Source organism: Microplitis mediator, chromosome 11 (genome assembly GCF_029852145.1).
Source record: "Microplitis mediator isolate UGA2020A chromosome 11, iyMicMedi2.1, whole genome shotgun sequence".
Classification (NCBI taxonomy): domain Eukaryota; kingdom Metazoa; phylum Arthropoda; class Insecta; order Hymenoptera; family Braconidae; genus Microplitis; species Microplitis mediator.
In genome coordinates, this window is record NC_079979.1 from 13,444,540 (window position 1) to 13,464,651 (window position 20,112).

General features: G+C 30.6%; 4 protein-coding genes across 8 annotated transcripts in view; 2 read left to right on the forward strand and 2 right to left on the reverse strand.

Annotated features, from left to right (window-relative positions):
* Positions 1-94: 94 nt before the first annotated feature.
* Positions 95-818, reverse strand: LOC130677530 (uncharacterized). Its single transcript, XM_057484320.1, has 3 exons — positions 655-818; positions 289-587; positions 95-213 (listed from the first exon to the last, which is right to left on the reverse strand). Exons 1-3 carry the CDS (start codon positions 659-661, stop codon positions 100-102), a joined length of 420 nt encoding a protein of 139 aa, XP_057340303.1. The 5' UTR covers positions 662-818; the 3' UTR covers positions 95-99.
* Positions 819-1,100: 282 nt separating this feature from the next.
* LOC130677524 (shootin-1) lies at positions 1,101-9,788 on the forward strand. Of its 2 annotated transcripts, none has more exons than XM_057484310.1 (8): positions 1,101-1,258; positions 3,523-4,011; positions 4,079-4,192; positions 4,306-4,400; positions 4,487-4,646; positions 8,018-8,851; positions 9,462-9,520; positions 9,618-9,788. In XM_057484310.1, exons 2-8 carry the CDS (start codon positions 3,525-3,527, stop codon positions 9,783-9,785), a joined length of 1,917 nt encoding a protein of 638 aa, XP_057340293.1. In that variant the 5' UTR covers positions 1,101-1,258; positions 3,523-3,524; the 3' UTR covers positions 9,786-9,788. The 2 variants fall into 2 exon arrangements, with proteins under 2 accessions (XP_057340293.1, XP_057340292.1); XM_057484309.1 differs by lacking the exon at positions 1,101-1,258 and adding an exon at positions 1,307-1,484.
* Positions 9,577-13,006, reverse strand: LOC130677529 (protein BCCIP homolog). 2 transcript variants are annotated; one of them, XM_057484319.1, is made up of 3 exons: positions 12,852-13,006; positions 12,470-12,730; positions 9,577-10,470 (listed from the first exon to the last, which is right to left on the reverse strand). In XM_057484319.1, exons 1-3 carry the CDS (start codon positions 12,963-12,965, stop codon positions 9,940-9,942), a joined length of 906 nt encoding a protein of 301 aa, XP_057340302.1. In that variant the 5' UTR covers positions 12,966-13,006; the 3' UTR covers positions 9,577-9,939. The 2 variants fall into 2 exon arrangements, with proteins under 2 accessions (XP_057340302.1, XP_057340301.1); XM_057484318.1 differs by having other exon boundaries at positions 12,452-12,730.
* Positions 13,007-13,985: 979 nt separating this feature from the next.
* Positions 13,986-20,112, forward strand: part of LOC130677165 (protein Skeletor, isoforms B/C) — a 92,290-nt gene continuing 86,163 nt past the window's right edge. Inside the window, exons 1-2 of one of the 3 annotated variants that reach the window (XM_057483809.1) lie at positions 13,986-14,372; positions 19,717-20,078. In XM_057483809.1, coding sequence (XP_057339792.1) covers positions 20,027-20,078 — 52 coding nt within the window. In that variant the 5' untranslated portion in view covers positions 13,986-14,372; positions 19,717-20,026. Of the gene's footprint in view, positions 14,373-19,339; positions 19,456-19,476; positions 20,079-20,112 lie in introns of those variants that run through there. The other 2 variants (XM_057483808.1, XM_057483810.1) reach the window with 2 other exon arrangements.

Below are 20,112 nucleotides of genomic sequence, written 5' to 3' on the forward strand. Positions count from 1 at the left end.
TTTTATATAAAAATATTTTGCTGATAAAATCTTTACAATTTTTATCGATTGTAAATAAATAGAATTATTTTTGGCAGCTAAAGAAAATTTAAAAAAAAATCAATCACTAAAATCAGAATCACTAAAATCACTGGAGTCGCTGTAATAATTATCAACTTTTTTTTCTACTTTCTTTTTAGGCGGCGGTGGTTTCAAACGACGTCCTGGTCTTTTCTATCCAATAAATAAAAAACAATTTAACTAATTAATTAATCAATTAAAAAAAATATAAAATATAAATAGAATTACTTTGTAATATCTTTCCCAAAATGAAGATAAGTCAGTTTTATAATTATAAGCCTTCTGTCTAAAAGTACCAATACAATAAGTATCAGTTTCAGAGCGCGATAAAATTCCCAACGTGACAGCATGATCTAATTTATCTTTAAGTTCCTTTTTAAGTAAACTTGGGTTTTTTTCAATAGGGTACCGAGTTTTCAAATATTCGCCAATCATTCTTGCACTGACACCTGCTCGTTTCATCATCAATTCCTCGACCGCGCGCCTCACCATTTCTACAGTGATACCAGTAGACCTTACAACTTTTCCTTGATAAAATAATTAATTATTATTCCTTATCACCAAATCAATTATTTCATTTGTATTTAAATTTACCTCTCATTTTTGAATATCTTAATAATTTTCAAACAAAATTTTTTTTTTTGCTAGACATTTTTAAACAACTGACAATCATACAAACATGTTTATATATATCGCATATAAATATATAATAAAATGATGAGTCAGCAGTGTAAAGACGGTATTTAAACCACAAAAAGTGGGGATTAATATCATATAAGTCAATAACGCATTCAACAAAAATGTAGAATGTAGTAATCCATAGTTAGTGTTAGTACACTGATAGAGTTTAATGCATACTGTATATCACAACAAGTCTTTATCTATTACAATTAATGGATTATCAAAGCAGTTTATAAACAAATTTAAAAAATTAAATTTAAACTGATCAAGTTCGCGGCAATTAAATTCGATTCAATTTAATTTAAATTAAACGAAAATTCAAATATAACTTTTAAATTTAAATTTAAAAAATAATATCTGGGCCTTAAGGAATGTGCTAAGCCCAGAAAGTGGACCCCACGCACGTTTGGTCCAGCCAAGCCCGCGCACGTGGGAGAGGCCGCGACAAATCGCCTTCTGCTCTATTCTCTTTACTTGGTTCTGAGATCTCTAAGAGTTGAGTTATCTCCAGTCTTCAGTTAAGTGTATACCCAACTCTGTATTTTTTACTCTAGTATGTGTTAAGTCAGCATCAATGCTACAAACTAAACATACTACTTAAACCCGTGCCCACCACAGTCACGCCGGCGCCGGTTTATTATATATTAATCCCTCATACTCGGATTTTCTTCATAACTTTTTATACTCTCGCGACGACAAGTACTCAGCTTCTTGTGAAAGTATCCATGATATTTAAAAAAAATGTAAGAACTTGCATTTTATTATTTATTGTCTATTACTCCATTAAATTTTACATATATGTAGATTTGTTTTTGTTTAAAAATTAAGTATAGACTTTAAGTTTTTGAAACAAAGAAAATAAATTTAAAAATTACATATAAAGTTGGTGATTAAGAAGTGACTCAAGACTTGTGTGTGCGCAATTAAATAGTGGATTTTATTTTTATTATTTTTATTATTGATAGTGATGTATACACAAGTGTGTACAAACACTTTCATTTTATATCGATGTATTAAATAATACATGAGAATTATAATGTATTTTTATTTAATGCGAAGCTGATTCATTTTAATTTATTCGCGCAATGTCAAACCAGGAAGGCAACTCATTTAAATATATAGATATTTTATTTAGATGAAATTAGATGACGTATTTTTTAAGTATAATCTTATCATTTATTTAAGATTTTATATGTTTATTTTATAATTTATGCAAAGCATGACTTTGAAGAAGAAAGACCTTGATATTTAGTAATGAAATTTTGTATTTTTTTATAACGAGATTGGGAATTGATATAAATACAGAAGGCAAATTAATCGTGATGAAAAATCGTTAAGCAATCAGGGAAAGTCGTTGAGGTCATACATTCACTTGCAAACGCAATTTACTTATACGTGGTGTATTAGTATGTGATGTCTATTACAGAAAGTTAAACATGTAAAGTTGTTTTAGACACAGATGGTAAATAAAACATTAACCATAAGTTTTGTCTCAAGCATCGGGAGGCACGAAATTCATTATTTTTAGATTTAAAGATTCAATGAACCAAGACCTAGGGATTCCCTTTGCTTATGATATTTTAGGTCCTATTTTTATAAATACTTTTTTAGTTTTAGTTTTATTGGAAATCTTGAAGTGCAAGATTAGATAATTTGAGGTTTACTATGGTCGTAAGAGGAAATTTAATTTCCTACAACTTTGGTGATCATTAGAAATTACGTTGACACGATACTTTTTAAGTTACAGTTATTTGAACTATTTGGTAATTGCCTTAATGATATGTAATGGATTTAACTTTAAGTGACTATTTTTTCATCTATTAACTTTAAGATATTTTTTAAAGACTGAAATTTTAGAGAGATTTCCGTTCCAATGATCTTAATAAGTACATAATTTTTTCTTATCTATTGAAATGTTAATTAAAAATTCAATTATTTTATTTTTACTTGATCATTTAAAATTCTACGTCAATATTTTATCGTGGGTGTAAAATAAATATATTTTATACACAAAAAAAAGGATTTCTTGGCACAAGAAAAATTTCGCATCATGAAATGAAAACAAAATTTTTCTTAGGACGAGAGAAAATTTTTAGGCATAAAAAAATTTTTTTCGCACCAAGAAAATTTATGATTCTAAAGTTAACAGACAATGAACAATTTTCAAATATTTTTTTCAACAATTTAATTTAAAAAAAAAACAAAAATAAAAATATGCAGATGTAGAAAATTAAAAAAACTATAGGTGCAATTTTTTAAAATGTTTTGTTTTTTTAAATTCATCATTTTTTGAAAAATCCAAAAATTTTTAGACGTCGGCTAACTTCAGTATCATGAAAAATTTTATTTTCAATTCATAATGCAAAAAGTTCTTAGGACCAGTAAAAATTTTTTTGGTGTGAGTAAAAATTTTTGCGTCAAGAAATCCTTTTTTTTGTGTATAAATTTTGAAAAAAAAATTTGATTTATTACAAAAAGGGTTGAATTATAATTACCATTAAATAAATACTATTAAAAATAATTTATTTTAAATATTTTAAATGTCTATCTTTCAAACGATAAATTTCGCGGTATTTTTTAATGAGACCAAAATTGTAGGAAAGAAAAATTCCTTTGAAATGACTTACAATAACATTTACTTTACTCTAATAATTACTAAGATATTAATCAAAAAAATTTCTTCCAAGAAATCTAATTTTAATTCATGTTATGTATGGAGTGAGTAAGTAGATTATCAATATTAATAATAATAATAATAATAATAAAATTTAATATGTCTAGAAATGATGCATAGGACAGAATTAACATGTAATCTATCATCGCCGGAGATAGGTCGAGTAAAAACACCAGCGATGACTAATTCCCACATTCCGGTCCCAAAACCGTTCGGCGTTCCCAATAAATCAACACTCCACTCGTCAACAAAGCGTGGAAATTTAAATACTGCGGACAACAAAGCCCCGCAGAGTCCAACGCTCCAGAGAATGACCTCGGTTGCCGCTCAAAGGGCCTCTTTCGAACGGTTGGACGCCTCAGCAGCCTCAGCATCACCAAAAATTAATCGATTTCATGATCTGAACTCTCCACTAAGCAATTTTCAAACTAAAGACAACGGACAGCAGTTTCCAATTAAAAAAATTGTCAGCAATTCGCGTTACAATGGCAGCAGTAATAATAATAACAATAATTTGAACCTTGAAGTCAATTGGAAGTTGAAGTACGAGGAGTCTGAAAGGAAACGTAAAGTTTTGTTACAAAAATCTGAGACAGGTAAACTTATATTTAAGTTTAAGTAATTAGTTCAAATAATTAACTATTTGTTTAATTAATTTTTTAGTTAGTCGAGAACACGGCGACCTAGAGAAAAAACACCGACAATTATTACGTGAAAATAGTGCACTGCAGTCACAAAATCGTGATAAGGATGAACAATTACAGAAACTCCGTACCGGTATGACTCTGACTAATTGTCTAATTGTCTAGTTTTTTTATAAATACGTAGCCCTGGATAAAATTAATATGATTTATTTATGATATTAAATGATATTGTAATAATACTTTCAGTGTCAGAGGCTGTATGTAAAGAATACGAACAACTTAAACGTCAATATGACGTTGAGACAGGTGCAATGCACAAAGCAATGCAACAGGCATCGCAAGTAGGCTTTCAATATCATTATTCATTAGTATTTAAGCCAGCAATTGTCACGGATATATACGAATATATTTTTATCTGTATTTGTAGTGGTACAAACAAAACCGTCAATTGAAAAGAAGGTCACAAGTACTTGTTCAGAGGATCCTTGACTCACGCCCTGATGCACTGGCAGATGACTCATATCTTTCTGATGAGGTTGACGCTAACGATGCGGATGATGCTGAAGAACTGCGTCAAACTATTACAGGTCAATATTCATTTAAATTATTTAGAATACCGTTTTTATGTTACAAAAGAATTTAAATATGATATTTATGCACAAGTGAGGCTCCACCTATTTAAAATAAATAACTATCCAGTATTATACATATCGCTATCAGATAAATTCCATCAGCAAGTATGTAACGGCGGATTGATGGCACTTTTTGCATTATTAGATAACAAATCGCGTTGCGTATGAAGCAAACATCATTTTACCTTTGAATTTATGCGTTTTGTTCATATTTTTATATAGATTTTCTCTAATTATTATTCTATTTCAAAGATTTAAATTGTCAACGCGCAATGTGACATAGAACGTTAATTCGGAATTAATTGATTTTCAAGTCAACCATCAAAACATTTGTCATGAGTGTAAAGTGCGATAAATGTCATGAAAGGTGACAGTTTCGTCCTGAGTACGCCAACGGGCTCATCAGTAAGCTGATGTTGACGTGTTTTGTCTTAGACTACTTCTTTACTAGTACGACCGGAGCCAAAACACTGTAGTGAACTTCAATGTCTTAGCCCGGTAGTAACTGAAGGCGGATAGTAATCTATCCCTATGCATCTGCTTACATACTTCGGAGTTATATTATTCTATAGTAATCAAATAACTGAAGTATGTCAATTTCACCTGTTCAAAGTTTGAAATTTATTTTAGCAAACTTTAGAAAGGTCTTTCACACGCCACCACCCATCTTATGACAATAAATAATTATATTATGTTAATTTTAAATTAATTATTATGTAAAATTGACAATACGACAATTTATCAACTCTATTTTTGAATCGATAAGAATGCAAAGTTTGAGCCACTAGTTGTAGTTTTGATTCTATCGCCATGATTTTCTTTAACCTGCCGTAAAAATGAACGGATTGAATGAATTTATTTATATATATTATGATTAATAAAATTTTAAAAATGTGTGGAGCCATAAAACTGCATAATTATCATCACTTACAATAATTCTGTAATTTAAATACTGAAATTGAATACTTATTTATAACATTTTACAGATTTGAATAAAAGTTTTAAATACTTAACAATTTTTGGTTAAGTCAGGTATTTAAATAATTCATAACTCAGTAGTAGCATTTAAATCTCTAAATTTTCGATACTATGGAATAATTTCGTCTCTTGTTTATGCTTATAGTTCATAGATCGAATTTTATAATAATTAAGTAATATAAAATATGAAGTTTATGAAGTTAACGCAGTTGTCTTCAAAGTTTAGAAACCAAAGTTCTGAATGTTCTTTAGCTTCTCAAGTGTTCAAGGTGGTGCTAAGTAATGTTTAATTCAAGTTAACAATTTATTTTGTTACTAAAGTCAACTTAAATCCAACACAGTTACCAAACATTTACCTTGGACGCTTAGTGTTAGGTTGATTGCTTCCCCACCTTAATAATTTTGCACCAATGAAAACTGTTAGGGGTCACACAAACCAATTCCGGAGGAACAAAAAAAAGTTTTGACTTTTGTTAAATATAATTTAACAATTGGTTCGATGATAGCAAATTGTTGACTTAAATTCAACAAAAAAAAAATCACGCGACCTTGACAAGTCCGTTATAAAGCACAACCTCTCCGCTTCGCGTTCGAGGCGTGCAAAATAAAACTGGAAAACGGTTGACCCTGCGGGTAGCCCCAAAGCTTTTCGCTGTTTTCGAGCTCAAACTCATTATTATTATTATCAACATTTTTAAATTCTTCGCGCTTGACACTACCTTTAACTACCTAAGTAGCACACTTGCCTTTTTGACATCTATGAGACATCAGTTTTTAGGCTGTTTTTTGACATACCGATAAGGCACCAATATGTTGACAAAACAATCAGAAATTTATGTCACCGGAAAAATATCTACTTAAAAGACTTGACACAAGTGACGACAAAAAGTAAATTATAAATAGATGTAAAATAAGTCATCTAAACGACTTTTTAATTGACATAAGACAGGAAAAACGTTTCAAATTTTCTCTGTCTCCGGAACCAACATTTGCATGTCTTATTTATATCAAAAAAGGTGACTTTGAGACAAAAAAAAGTTTGTATTGTCCTTTTAAAAGACATCTTAAAGTCGTCTGTGTGTTACTTGAAAACATTAATATTTTCGAGCTCTTTGAACTCGAAACAAGTTACGTTTTATATTAAATTTTGAAAATTTAAGAATTGAAAATAATTAATGAACAAGCGTTTTTGAAATTTTTATTTACGGATATGCTCAATAAAATAAATTTATTCAGGCAGAAATCAATGTAAGTGATTAAAATAAGGATTTAAATGAGTTTTGACTCAGATCGGAGCTTTAATATATAGAATATTTGAGAAAAATCTTAAAAACGGTGTTTTTTTTGTTGATAATATTATTTAAACTAAAGAACGAATTGCATTAAACTATGTGGAGATCAAGAGAGACCATAAAGACGAAGAATTGGTATTATTTTGAACACATTTTATTCATCACATGATGACTTATCCGAGAAACATGACATAAAATGTTAATTTTTAAATTTTCGTTGTCGGTATCTTTTTAACTAATCACTGGGCATCATTCTGAAAATAGTGAGAATAGCTTCTTCGGACCTCAAAACGTCGACATCTGATGAAATCTCAATGTCCAAAAATCGTGGTGAAAACAATAACTTCCCGAATTTTTTAAAAATCTTCTATTTTCTTAGCGGGAAGTCAAAAAACAATTTTTTTTGTACCACTTGGAAATTGATAATTTTCTTGTTTAAAATCAAAGGTCTAATTCAATTTTATAACAACAAATTTTTTATTCTTTTCAATAGAACCTGAATAAGTGTCATTTTGAAATTTAGTGTCATTGTAAGAGTCAGAACTTTGGCGCAGGGCTTAGAAAAAATATTTCTTTTATTGAAGAGTATTAATAAATAATACTAATTAAAGAAGAGATGGTAATTAAATAGCTAAAGTATGAATTAGTTTAGATTTTAGGTTCATTTTGGAATATATTTAGTGCCTATGATAACTTTACTTGTAATTTTAAAAAATTAAAAACTTTTAGAAGTCGAAATTTGTAGAACTATTTTAACCCTGTGTGTGTACACGGTATATGCACTGGATCTTTTAGGGAACAGTCAAGTTTTCAAAGTTTCTAGGCTTCAAAAAATTCTGGATTACTTTTTAAAGTGTCTAATACATGGCCCAAAAGTTGCCAAAGTCAACAGTTTAAAATTGTCGTTAACAAAAATAAAAGAATGATCGAAAAAGCGAAATTTCTTAAAAAATTGACTGTTCCTCCAAAGACCCAATATTTACACACAGAGTTAAATTTCAAGTCTTATTAAATGTTTATATTTTAATTTAAATGAAATAAAATTAACTGATTTAGAATTGAGTGCCGAAGTTGCGAGACTGCAAACTGAATTAAATGCAGCAAGACTCCAAGAATTTGAAGCACAGGAACAAGCGGCGCTGACGAATGCTCGTTTGGAGGATGAAAAAGAAATAAGTGATAAAAACAATGAAGTAATCAAACAGTTGACGATTCACAAAGAGAATATGGAACGCGTATCGCGTATGGTTGCTGAAGAAGTCCAAGCTCTGAAGGCGCAATGCGACCGGGAGAGAGAGAGCGCAAAACTGATGAAAATTGAAGCCGATAGAATACAAAAAGAACGTAATGTTCTGGCGCACCAAAGTGCTCTGCTGATGGCAGAAGTAGGCGACGATCCGAACGGACGATTGCTGACGGTCCTTCAAGAAGTTGAGTCACTTAAGCGGCTACTGGAGGAAGAGAAACAAGAGCACTTGGAGCAGATACAGCTACTGCAGGATAAACTTGATGAAAAGGAATCAAATGTCGAGTTTGAAATTGTTGAAGAGAAGCTTAAATTAGCTGAAGTTGAGCTCAATATGATGCAGGAACGAGCAGAACGGGCTGAAAAAGACGTTTTGAAGCTTCAAGAGATTGTTAGAAAGTTAGAAGACAAGATTAATCAATTAGAAACAATGAGTCTATCGCCACCACCACCACCACCAATGCCGGCTCCGTTACCTCCTCCACCGCCACCACTTCCAAGTACGTCACGTACTTCAACTGTCGTTAAATTGCTAACAAAAGAACGTCTTCAAGAAGAACAGAATAGACATTCAGCTATTGTTGACATGGAAAATATGCTCGGTATTTCTAAGAAATCTGTTACGGCTGTACCTCAACAACCTGGTAACTATTTACGTATATTTTAATCCATTCATTTCAATTGAACTATTCTCTACCCTTGAAAGAGTTTTAAAACTTAACATTTCTATTACTTGAGTTCAAATTATCGTATCGATCTGAAAAAAATTATTTTCGACCTTCAATTTTCTATTTTAAGAAACTTTTAGTAATTTCGATTTCAAAAATTTTTGTAAACTCTTACAAATTTAAAAATGGAGCTAAGAAAATTTATTTCGACTCCAGATAGAGAATTAAAAATTAAATAAATTTATTAAACAATCAATTATAATTTTTTTATCTACACAGAAAAAAATAATTTCTTGATGCAAAAAATTTTGTTGTATCATCGATTGAAAACAAAAATTTTCATAGGACGAGAAAAAATTTCTTGAGCCAAAAAATTCTTATTTTCTGTGTAAAAATGAGTAAAAAACATAATTCTTTAAATAGATTGATATTAAAAATTATAAAAAGTATGGACTCAAAGCTTTGAGAATAGATTTTATACATCAGTATCTGATAATTCAAATCCGAGTTTAATTATTTTAAAAATATTAATTTGCAATCATCACTTATACTTAATAATTAATAATGATAATAAATAAAATTACAGCTATTGACGACATAATAAATCAAATAAAAGGTGGGAGGTTTACTTTGAAGCAAACAGACGTAAGACAATTGTTTTTTTTTATAAAGCATGTAAAAATCGTTTTATATTTATTCACGATTAATTATAAAAATGATTTATTTGTTTTTACATGTGTAGAAACAACGAGAAGAAGAGAGAAAGCGTAAGCGAGAGATGGAAAGCGCTCCGGCAGCAGTCTCTGAGATGTTGAACATCCTCGGTACAATGAGACGACGAGCTAAGCCAGTAAGACAGTCGATTAACTCTTCCGAGCTGGCCAGCTCCCATGACAAAGGCGCACAATAATTATAAACTCAAAAAAATATAATAAATAACATAATTACACCAGCGTTGCACTTATAAATATGTACATTGAAAGTATAAATGAACAAAATATTTCATATATGTTATATAAATATATAAAAGAAGCTGATGTGTAAGCGATTATTTGTAACCGAATTTAATGAGCAATAAATTTTTTAATTTTTTCAATAATTCCCGGTAATTTTGACGCCTCAAATATCATGACGCGCCTGTAAGGGATCAACTCGTCGTCGTCTTCACTCCATGCACCAGATAACCCGGTATCTGTCTCTTTAGCTACGGAAAACTCAAATTTACACATTGATTCCTCGTCAAATACCTCTTCCTCTTGGTTACTCCACAATTCCTCTGGGTCTTCAGTATTTTTTTTCTTGCCCTTACTCTTGCCAGCTGTCTTTGGCTTTGACAACTTTGAAATAATCACGTAGTACTGGAAATCGTACGCCATTTTTTTAGCATTCGCGCGCTTCATGTCCGACATGAGATTCTCCAGAAGTGGCACCGATATATCTGCTGGAATATTAACAAATCTTTCGTTTATTATCAACCCCAGTGCGGATGAGTCATTTTCTAGAATGTTGGTTATCATTCCGTTGACTGAATCCGTTGCGTATTCACTTGACAGTTCTTTCAGTAAACTACGCAGTTGTTGGATGCATTCTTCACTCTGAAATTTATAATTCTAATTAAGAACATATGTTTTTTTTTGCGGTAAGTTTAATATGGTGACCACAGATTTCTGAAACTGAAATTCCCTGACTTTTCCAGGTATTCCAATAAAATAATTAAAAAATTCCCTGACCATACGTAGTAATATTAAATCATTGAAAGTATTCATTTAATTCAAAATAAAATGCTATAAGTCAGTTCAATAAATAATTAATCATTGTCGTTAAATGAAACTTTATTTTATTATTTGTCAATGATCATAGGTTTTTTTTATTTATTAAATGCAAAGTGCGATCGTCAAAAGAGCCAAATTCCTCGAATCAAAGTGAAAAATCATTAAATTTCTAAACTTGCCTTATACTTGTGTCTAAATTTCAAATCTCTTACTGAATGCACAAAATAAAAGCATCAAAGCCCTCTCCTACTTTGCAGTAGGGAAATATGTAACCCTTCTATATGCAAATAAAGAAATTTATTATTATTATTATTTATTAAATGAATAATTTTTTATTTTTCATTTTAAATCTGTTTTTACATAACTTACTCTGTAATGAAATATGAATAAATTTTTCATTTTCACTAGAATAAATTTCATAAATAAGAATGTTTTATAGAATATTAATAAAATATTAATCAAGTACGCGAATAACAAATATAGAGAAACTTATTAGTTCAATACTTATGTGTACTTTTAATGTTTTTGGTTTTTTAACTTCTCAGTATGTATGTTAATAGTTTGAAGATCCTGACGATTGGTTTCTACTAAGACTTTTTTTTTTTCTAACAGCCTTTTTAATTCTAACTGCTTCATTTTTTCGCTATTAGAATCAATTTCTACTAACTTTTTTTGACGGTATTACAATCGCATTCGCGCCACGCCACTTTTTCAACAGTTTTGACAGAAAAAAAAATGTATCGGATTTTTTCGTTCAAAACAGAAGTGAAGTACGTCAGTATTACCTTGTTTAGCCGGGATGTCATGGTGCTAAGTATAACAAGTCATTTCCATGATCCCAGCATGGAAACTTAAAGTTCCAGTGTCTCTACAGCCAGTCGGAACAAGCTAATTTCAAGCCGATGCTGCAAACAACTGCTAGCGAATTCGTAATTCACAAATACTTTCATACAGCGGGCAGAAACATGCGTGTTTCTTCCCTTGGTAAGAAACACAATTGTTTCTGCCCGGTGTTAATGATATTTAATCTTCATTTGCAGCCTTATTATTCTCATTTGTTTGCTTGTCACTTCAGTTTACTCATTTCGTTTTTCAAATGACAGTTTTAAGTAACCAAATAAAATTAATAAAAAATGAGTGAAAATAATATTTTAGTCTTATTTACTATTTAATAAGTTATTTATTTACTATTTAATAAAGGCTGCTGACACTGAATCTTTAAGTTCCGATGCATGTAATCATGAAAAATATGGTGTGTGACTCAGGATGAAACACAATTTCAGACTACGGGTGATGACAGCTAACTTCACCCTTCTGACGTCTGATATCGTCTTGTTTCATCCCTTGTCACACAATATACTATTATTATATCTAAAATAAGAATTTGGAATCAATTGCCTGATTATTGTACTGCAAAGCCTACTTTTGTGGAATTTCGTACCTCCTGTTATGAATATTTCCAAAGCTTGAACCAATGTTATATGGAATGATTATTATTAGAATTTACAATTGTATGATGATTGAGTGTTATATTATAATATATTAATTAATATTGTAATTGCTTCCCTATTGTATACTTTACTATTCTTATGTTATATTGTATTAAGGGATGGCCGCAAAAAGCTTCGACTTCATGGCCAATTAAATAATAAATAATCATAATAATAAAAAAACAAAAGAAAGTAAAAATTTTTCCAGCTTTGTAATGAAATTCCCCGATTTTTCCAGTATATTTATAATTCCCTGACATTTCCAGATTTTCCATAAATGTGGCCACCATGTTTAATTTAAAATAATTATTTACAGTATCTGATGAGCTTACTTGTCCATGAGAGATATTAATGACACTGGTGACACCAAAAACGTCACCAACGTCACTAGTATCATTATCGTCATCATCGTCATCGTCGTCGGCTTCCTGTTTCACTACAGAACCAACATAATTATGCGAAATAATGTAATCAGCAAGAGCACCGACATTTACATGAGCTTTTAAAAATAATTGTTGTAACAAAATTTTAATTCCATGGTAATCTGAGTCGTCTGGTGTCCGACCAACAAAGTCTACCATTATCTGATTGCCCTGAAATTTATTTAAATAATTAATTAGTAATTTTTTAACTTGACCGCATGTTCAATGTTAGGTTAGAAAATTGCTGACGTATTGTTAAAATAAAATATAAATAAGTAAATAATAAAAATACCTTCTCGTCATTATTATCAACATTTTCTTCATCACTACTCACGTCACTGCTTGTAACATCGTCATTTTCTTTAGATTTATTCTCAATATCACGTTTTTTAGCCGACGCAGCCATTTTCACGTTTCTCTTGAAATTTAAAAAAAAAAACTTTCAAGTTCGCGAAGTTTTAATTCTGCGCACGCGCGGCCGATATGCGCGCGCTGAATTTGAAATTAAACCGACAGATGGAGATAAAAAAAATTCTCATTCCTCTTCACTCGGGAAAATTGTGGGGGTGTAATGGATAAAAAAAAATATAAAAACAAAATACAACAAAAAAAAACCGCGAGCTTCCGGTAAAACCGGAAAACGGCTCGTACGCGCGAGTGATTCATTTGTGCTTCTGTAGTATGAAATCACCCGTGCGTTATTATCACCTTCAATATATATTTTTATCAATTATCAATAATCATTTATCAATTACCAATAATCAATAATCGATAATTAATTACTAATTGATAATTAAAAATGATTGATTATTGATAAAAATAAAAATAAATCAAATAATAATAACAATAAATCAATAAATCAGTTCAAAATCAATTATCATTATCGGTACAATATGTAGTAAAATATGCATACAACAATCAATTTTCATGTCATGCGCATTATTATCAATTCAATTGATTCTTTACTACGCAGTCGTTAACTTACGTATTCATATCGCGGAATTTATATAAAAACTTGTTAAAGAAAATGTCTCAGACGAGCTGAGATTTTAAATTTCCCCAAAAAAAATTAAATTATTCAATCTATAATAACAACAATAAGAAAAGTAATAATGAATAATGATAATAAATATGTACTTTAAAAAAAAAAAAAAAAGTTATCCAAGAAACGGAAGAAAAAGTAAAATTCGATTAAATTTTACGCGCATGGTCCAGAAGAGAAGGAAACGATATTTTATAAAATTTCGTCGTCTGTCAGGTGGCACCACTACGAGTGGGGGAGTACGTGATCCCCACTGTTTATACACCTACTTGCAAGCTCCTTTGTATAATATACTCAGTACTATTACTATCCACCTACACCAGCTACGTCTCTACGACCTACACCAGCTACATCTCCACCACCTACACCTACACCCCCAGTTCTAGATACGCTACGACTACGACCTACACAACCACCACTACACCCACAAATTTCATCTCTTCCCGCTTTACTTGTTCTCTCACGTTTATCCAGCTGCGTCGTCGTTGACTAAAAAGCATTTTGTACGCGCGAGGAGATAAAGACCGAGTAGAGTAGAGACGAAAGACCGCGAGGACTTTGTTCCCGGTGTATTTTATTTTTATTTTTTACAAATAAATTTATTATTACATAATTCAGTACAACAACAACAACAACAACAATAATAATATTTAAAAATAATAATAAATAAATAATTTAAATAAAAAGAAAACCAACAATACAAGAATGGTGGGAATAGATAGGAATTAAAAATAAAAGCTAAGGGATTATGTGAGGGAGAAATAATAAATCGTGAGTGAAAGGGGAAATAGATGTCCTGGTGTTTAGATGTTACAGTTAAATTATTTGAATAATTATAAATTTTATTTAATGAATGTTTATTTTAATTGTTAATTACGTTGATGCATGAATTCGTTGTGTTGACGTGCATCAGCGTAGCTTTTGTTGGCTGCTAATCGTACGCATTTTAATTATTTTATTTAAAAGTTATTTTAATTGGCATTTAGACAATGAAAAATGTGGGTCAACCTGTCGCATCGATCGTTATTTCATTTTTATTACTATTTTTTTTATCATTATCATTGTCATTGTTGTTACTGTTACTGTTATTGATATAAAAATTATTATTGTTATTGTTACTGTTACTATGATTAAAAATTCAAAAACTATTATTGATAATTAATTAATAAAAAATACTTCAAGGTCCTCTAACGCAATAGTAGAGAACCCAGCAGGTACTGCACGAGTTCTAGTTTGCTACGCATCGTCCCGATCGATTGAGCACTCAGACGTTTGTCGGCTCCTTATTTTATTGCTCGTCTTAATTCCTACCTCATTACTTGTTAATTAAGTTATCGATCAATCAATTGCTCGATAAATTATTAATTAATAAATTAAATAATAATTTGTAAGATTAAAGTTAGTGAGTAGTTACATTTTATATATGTATTGATAAGAGGTAATGAGTAACGAGTAGTTATCAGGTTCAAATTGATAAGAGACAAATATATGTATATATATATTTTTTATAGCCTAGTTTATGTGTAGAATAGATAAAGTAGAGTGTGTCAAAATAGCTCTTGCTCTTTCTGGCTTACTAAACTCTCGTATGCCACAATGAAATTAAGCCATCTGGCAACACGGTAGGGGCGTGCGCGAAACCGGCTTTCCACCGGGGGCGCAACTGGTTGATTTATCGGTGCTTTTCCCCATCCTGAAAACTATATTGTGCTTTTGCTATAACTGTATTGTATAAAGAGTAGAGCAAAGGGATGAGAAGATATTGAATTAGATTATGTTAACGTTAGAGTTTCAGTTAAACTTTAATTTATACACACAAATAAGCCGGACCACCCAATAAATTTACCGTTACTTTTTTATTTATACATATATCTCACCCTTTTAACTCCTCCCCCATCATAATCTACATTACTTTGTATATTAATAGTGAATAAAAAAAAAGGATATTTATTTTATATGATTGCGTGAGCATTTTTGCCGTAATTGCTGCGATTATCTGATTATTTAATAGCCAGATAATTATTTTAATAATATTGTACATTTAGACTGAGAGAAAAAAAAACTTTAGAATCATTGTATATTTCTACTACGAGAAATTATGCTATTAAAAATTTTTAATCTAATATATTTTTGGCGGAACAATTTGAAGATTTTATTGAAAGTCATTTTCTTAATCGAAGAAACCCCACACCGAAAAAAAGAATTTCTTGGTGCAAAAAATTTTTTAGACGAAAAAAAAATTCTTGAGCCAAGAAAAATTTGTCTTCAATTCATAATGCAAAATATTTCTTGCGCCAAGTAATTCTTTTTTCTGTGCACAGTAAAAAAAAATTACCAAATATTAACACAGAACAGTGTGTTTGAATAAAATTATACACAAATTTTTTTGTTGATTTAACATTTTCATTTGTGTTATTTTTATACTTATAGTAATTTATGTATATATGTAAGCTTATCAAATGATTACGGTAAATTTAACACATTCTTTGTATTCCTTTAATCAATTAACACGCGTTCTATGGGAAAGTTACATTTTAAAAGTTTTAACATTTCTTTGGACATTAACACTGAGTAAATGTCACTTTTGTTTCAATTAAAATTGTTTTGTGTTGAAATGAACTGATCTAACGACACAAAAGCAGTATGTTAAATTAACACACAGAGATATTAAATATTTAACACAGACTTTCTACACAAATACGAAAAATTTTTTACTGTGCAAAGTTTATTTCAAAATATTTTAATCTTCTTTTTTTTGCAATAGTCTAGATAAATTTTGATTTTCTTCTGTCAAGAAAATGATTCTTCGCGCGAAATATGAAATTAATAATGCAATAATTTATATCGATTTATTACTCGAAAAAATAGTGATTTTACAAAAGCTATTTTTTTTTCTCAGTGTAATTTAATAATTTTTATTTTTCTTTATAAATGATAAATATTTTTAAAAATAGTAAATTAATATTTTTTTTTTAGAATTCAAGTTGCCTTTGGAAAGAAAAATATTGAACTTTTTTTTTATCGATAAGTAACACGCGTGTATTTATCTGAACGATCCGCGTACTTTAGAGGGATAAAGTGATGTAGGATATATATATATAGAGAGTAAAGGATAAAGGATAGAGGATAGAGGATGATTTTACTATATGTGATGACGAGCAACGCGTATCGTACGATCATAAGCCGCGTATTCACTTTATATCTATATATATACATATATATGTTATAACTCTCCCTTCTATTACTCTTTACTGATATATAGATAGATAGATAGATAGATATATATTCGCAGTTGAGTGTCGTCTTTTTCCCCTCGGCTCAAACCGATCATCGGCGGATATTAAACTTTTGGGACAAAGCCACTGGCCCTACTGCTCTCTATTTTTTTTTTTTTTAACGTTTTTATTCATTTGTAATGGACATTCGTGGCGACACGTGACTTGTCGGCATTAATTTTATACTAGAGTGATGAGTAATGTACTGGTAATTTTTTTTTTAAAGCTAGTACATGAAAAAAATTACTTTTTTTTTTAATGTAAAATAAATTTAAATATTTACAAAATGTAGGAAAAGTTTAATTTAAATTAAGTAAATGACGAAGTATTCAAATAAAATAGCTTTGATGTAGAAGTTAATTATTATATTGAAATAAAATATTTAAAATATTTTGCAAGGCTAAGAGTAAAAGTACAGAGGGTTGAGTCGAATCACTTGTGAGGAATTTAAGACTGGAATGGGGTAACAAAGTGTCTTGCTTCCGGAATAAAGACAGGTTAGGTGTCGGCAAAGGGGATGGGGGATGGAAATAAAGAGAAAGAAGCTCATTAAGTATTCAGAGCCGTGATCTCGTCTGGCAACGCACGATCAGCTTTTTCCGTATTACCTTCTCTGCTTTATGTGTTTCAAGAAAAATAAAAAATGTTAAATATAAATTCGATATCACGTTCTATTGTGTACGTACCTCTTCAGTTACTTTGTACGCACGAGTTGTCATAACGCTCGGACTGTTATATATTTTTTATTGTATTGCAATTCTATATTTTTTATTAATATTTACATTAATTATTTATTTTTTACATAATTTATTAATGCAAACTTTTTCAGTATTAAATTTAAGCTTAAAAAATATTTAGCACTAAAGTATAAATTTTTTAAAAATAAAATCTCAAATTTTCAGGCGCCTGAATATTTGTTTTTTAAAATATTTACATTAATTATTATTATTATTTTTTTTTTTTACATAATTCATTAATGCGCTGTAAAAAATTGGGAATGAATTCGGAGTGATTATGGATTTTATTTAAATCAGAATTCACACGGAAAAAAATTTACTGTTGCTGCAACAGGAGGCAGTCATGTTGCAGCAATAGGAACAAATCCTGTTGCAACAACAGGATTTTCCTGCAGCTGCAACAGGAAATAGCCATGTTAATACTGTTGTTGCGACTTAATAGTAAAATACAGTTACACAGTAAAAAATTTTGTGTCATTGCGTCAAAAAACTTAGTGTTAAAAATTTTTGTGTCAAATATTTAACACTTTTTTGTGTTGATTTAACAGAATAAATGTTAAATTTAACACAAAAATTTGTAACACTAAGTTTTTTGACGCAATGACACCAATTTTTTTACTGTGTAACTATATTTTACTATTATTCGCAACGGTATTAACATGGCTGTCTCCTGTTGCAGCTGCAGGAAAATCCTACAACAGGAGCTTTTCCTGTTGCTGCAACATGAATGCCTCCTGTTGCAGCAACAGTAAATTTTTTTCCGTGCGCTCCATCGCTCGGAGTTTTAGTATTTAAATGAACTCTTTTTAGGAGTGGATTTCACTCCAATTCGGAGTTTTAGTATTAAAATGATCTCCCCTTCGGAGTAAATTTCACTCCGAAGGGATAAAATATACAAACAGTCATCCGCTCCGCATTCACTCCGGATTTACTCCGGGTTCACTCCGCTTATTTTTTACAGTGTGCAAGCTAATTCAGTGTTAAATTTACACTGCAAAAAATTGGGAGTGAATTCCGAGTGATTACGAATTTCTTTTAAAACCAAAGTCATTCTTTCACTTGGAGTTCCGGAGTTTAAAAAACATTCATTCCGCATACGGAGTAAATAGGGAGTTTGTTTTTTCAGCGGAGTGATTTCGGAGTGATCTGGATTTTATTTAAATTCGCATTCACTCCGATTCGAAGTTTTAGTATTAAAATAAACTCCCCTTCGGATTAAATTTTACTCCGTGAGGATAAGATAAATAGACAGTCATACGCTCCGCATTCACTCCGCAAATTTATTACAGTGTAGCTTAAAAAATATAATTTTTTAAAAAATAAAATTTCAACAAATTTTTCAGAAGCCAGAATATATTTTTTAAAAATATTACAGCATTAAGCTTAAAAATGTCCCATTGATTCATTTTAACATAAAAAAGGAGTAAAAAAAATAATTTAAGTCGGAATTAGAACAAGATTTAACGACAAAAATAGTAACTCGTAAAAAAGTAGTAAAAGGGGTAACGTAAATGTTTGACGCGCAAGCTCAAAGCTCTCATCCTCAATACCTTTGCAAGTATTTATATCTATATACACATATGTATATATCTATTTAACAAATATAGTAAAAGCTCGTCTATGTACCTGTGCATACCTTGAACCCCTGGGTCTGTCGTGGTACTCCTCCTACCAGTAGGTGGAGCTTTCCACGCAGAAGTACACGGTACCAAGTGGCCAATAGATATTACGTCGACGGATATTTTACCCCGTAGTCAGTCCTTGAGTCGGTAACGCGCGCGACGCACCCGCGTGCGTTCCGCGACTAAAAACCCCCCTGTTCTGTGCCCTCCAATGATTTCGGTACGTTGTCAAAAATTTTGTGTCCGTGTTTTTATTTATGAATTTTTGATTTGAATGTAAAATTATTCTTTCATTTTATAAGTTAATGTCTTATTTGTTTATTTGAATCTCCTACTCCCGCATGATCCTTTCACTTGGCCCAAAAGGTGTCGCAAAGGCCAGAGCAGTCGTAGTCCATCTCCGAGCGACGTCGGAATTAAAAATAAGTGACGTTAAATTTATTTATTATTTATTATATAAATAAATAATTTTGTTTTTTAGATCAACATTGAGTGTCAATGGTGTCTTCGCGGTGGTCTACGTGTGTTGCGTCACGTTAAAACAAAGTTAAATAATAATTCAATATATTCAAATATAAATATAAATAATAAAAATAAAGAGATCAAAAGAGAGAGGACGGGGATGTCCTCGCGCGTACGTTAATGCGTGTGTCTGTGGTTCACTGGTGCCTGTGTAATCCAACATACATATACATAACAACGAGATTTAATAAGAGTGTACAGTGCCCGTGAGTGGTTTCCAGAGTTTAAATAATAAGACATCGAGGCTTGGATTCAAACCTACCGAGACAATGGAAATCTTTTGGCTCTGCTCCGTTTTTCTTATTCTTGGGACTAATTTCGGTGAGTAATTATTTTTCATATATATTATTTATAC